Consider the following 1,836-nt stretch of genomic DNA (forward strand, 5'->3'; position numbering starts at 1 on the left):
GTGGACCTCCCTCCCATTTTCATCGGGAAAAAAAAAAAATCAAGAAACTAGCTATAGAAATAGAACAGTCATCACATTATAAGAGGAAAACCTATATGAGAAGGATACTTGCATGAATTCTTCGACATGTAAGAAAAATGATGTCTATGAACAAAGAAACTTTCTATAGATAAAATAAACCATCTTATAGTAGGTCGATTGTTTTCTCCAAAACCACAAAACACTAAATACAACAGCTCAAAAAAGGATATTTGAAAGCGTCAGAACAGGCTGCTGATAATGATCATGCTCCGAAGTGACCCATGACTAGATAGACAAGAGGGACTGAGAAGCCGATATCCATTAGAAATTTTGGTGAAGCCGCACTCTGGTGAAACAGTCATCTCTTGGTCGATTTCGCGCAAGACTTGATGGAAGAGATCGACGTCGCATGGAAGTTCCAATGGCCCTTCAGTCTTGAAACCATACTCCATCTCAGCCTCATCAAGGAGGTCCTTGAAGAGGGGGTGGTTCACACACTCCATCTTGATCATGAGCCGTTCCTTGTTAGGCCCAACGTACACCGAGAAGTAGCCTCCTGGTGCAATTCGGTGCTTCACAGTGGACCTAGACCGCTGCCATGATTCGCTTTTTGGCATGGAGGTGGGGCGGCTTCTTCGATGACCAAGTGAACGACACCATTTTATTGTCTTGAGAATTAGACCTTGCTTCCCCTCGGAAGTTTCCACCTTCTCCATGGGGAGCTTATGGAGATACAAGTATGGAATATTACAGGAACTATATGAACTCTTTAGACACTTCCTTTCAATAATAAGCTGACCAAGTTTTCTATATGAAAGCAAAAACTTTGTTTGGAAATAGGTGGCTGTTCTCCCTGTCCAAGATCAAACAAAGCCTGTAAATCGTATATAGAAGAGAACACATCAAATATTTTTTTGAGGGAAAGAATACATCAAATATTAGGGGAATGAATTCTACCTTTGGTCTTTCACCTCTAATTCCTATCGTAGACTTGGTGAAATATTACCTTGGCTCTTGGTTGCGAGTGGTTACTCATAGCTTTCTAAGCGTACGAAGGCCAAAACATTCCTAGAGGAAGACTTCAAAGGAAGAAAAAGGCGTCTCTTGGGAGCCCATGCAAGCATAAACCGAGGAAGGCTATATAAAGAGGAGAAATTAAACATCTGACCGAGATGTATCACGCTTGCGTCTACGAGGCGGTGATCGTCTCTGGTTGGTAATATGCAAATATCCATGACGCCAACTTTGTGTTGAAGCATTTAAATACTTGCAATGTCAAATCCACACACTATCTTCTATTTTAAATATCAAAACTTTCTTCTATTCACTAGAATGCAATAGATAGGTTCCTTACTTCAAAATGAAAGGGTTTTCTTAGTATACTTTAGTTTCCAGCGGCACATCTTTCAGTAATTGCATATTTCTTGTGTCGTGGAGTCTGCCAAATGTTTTCTTGATAAAATATGGTTATGTGTGTCATGTGCAGCCTCTAATTAACAAAGCCGTTATACACTATGATAATTCCTTTGAAAATCCTATTTTAGCCTTCGATGGATTATTTGTAAGATTATAAGAATAGACCACTGTTCATGTTGGGTGGATGTCTGACCAGGACACCACCTCTCAAGACTCTTTCAGTACCACGCGATGTAGCAGGAAGAAAGAAGAAACAAAACAAAAGGAAAAACAATCAAAATACGTGGATCAGCCACAAAAAGGCTCGCCTCCACGGGGCATACAAACTTCACTATGAAAAAGAAATTTTTACAAGAGGAGACCTCACCCTCAACCCTTGTACACCCAATTCTCTCTCAC

General features: G+C 40.4%; 1 protein-coding gene across 1 annotated transcript; it reads right to left on the reverse strand.

The window, feature by feature from the left end:
* Nucleotides 1-260: 260 nt before the first annotated feature.
* On the reverse strand, nt 261-638 carry LOC114914840 (indole-3-acetic acid-induced protein ARG7-like). The gene has a single exon (XM_029268578.2). It carries the CDS (start codon nt 636-638, stop codon nt 261-263), a length of 378 nt encoding a protein of 125 aa, XP_029124411.2.
* Nucleotides 639-1,836: the final 1,198 nt, after the last annotated feature.

This window comes from Elaeis guineensis, chromosome 15 (genome assembly GCF_000442705.2).
Source record: "Elaeis guineensis isolate ETL-2024a chromosome 15, EG11, whole genome shotgun sequence".
NCBI classification, from domain to species: domain Eukaryota; kingdom Viridiplantae; phylum Streptophyta; class Magnoliopsida; order Arecales; family Arecaceae; genus Elaeis; species Elaeis guineensis.

Excerpts from the sequence above, each read along its gene's own strand:
- LOC114914840 (XM_029268578.2), bottom strand. The coding sequence starts at position 638 with ATGCCAAAAAGCGAATCATGGCAGCGGTCTAGGTCCACTGTGAAGCAC.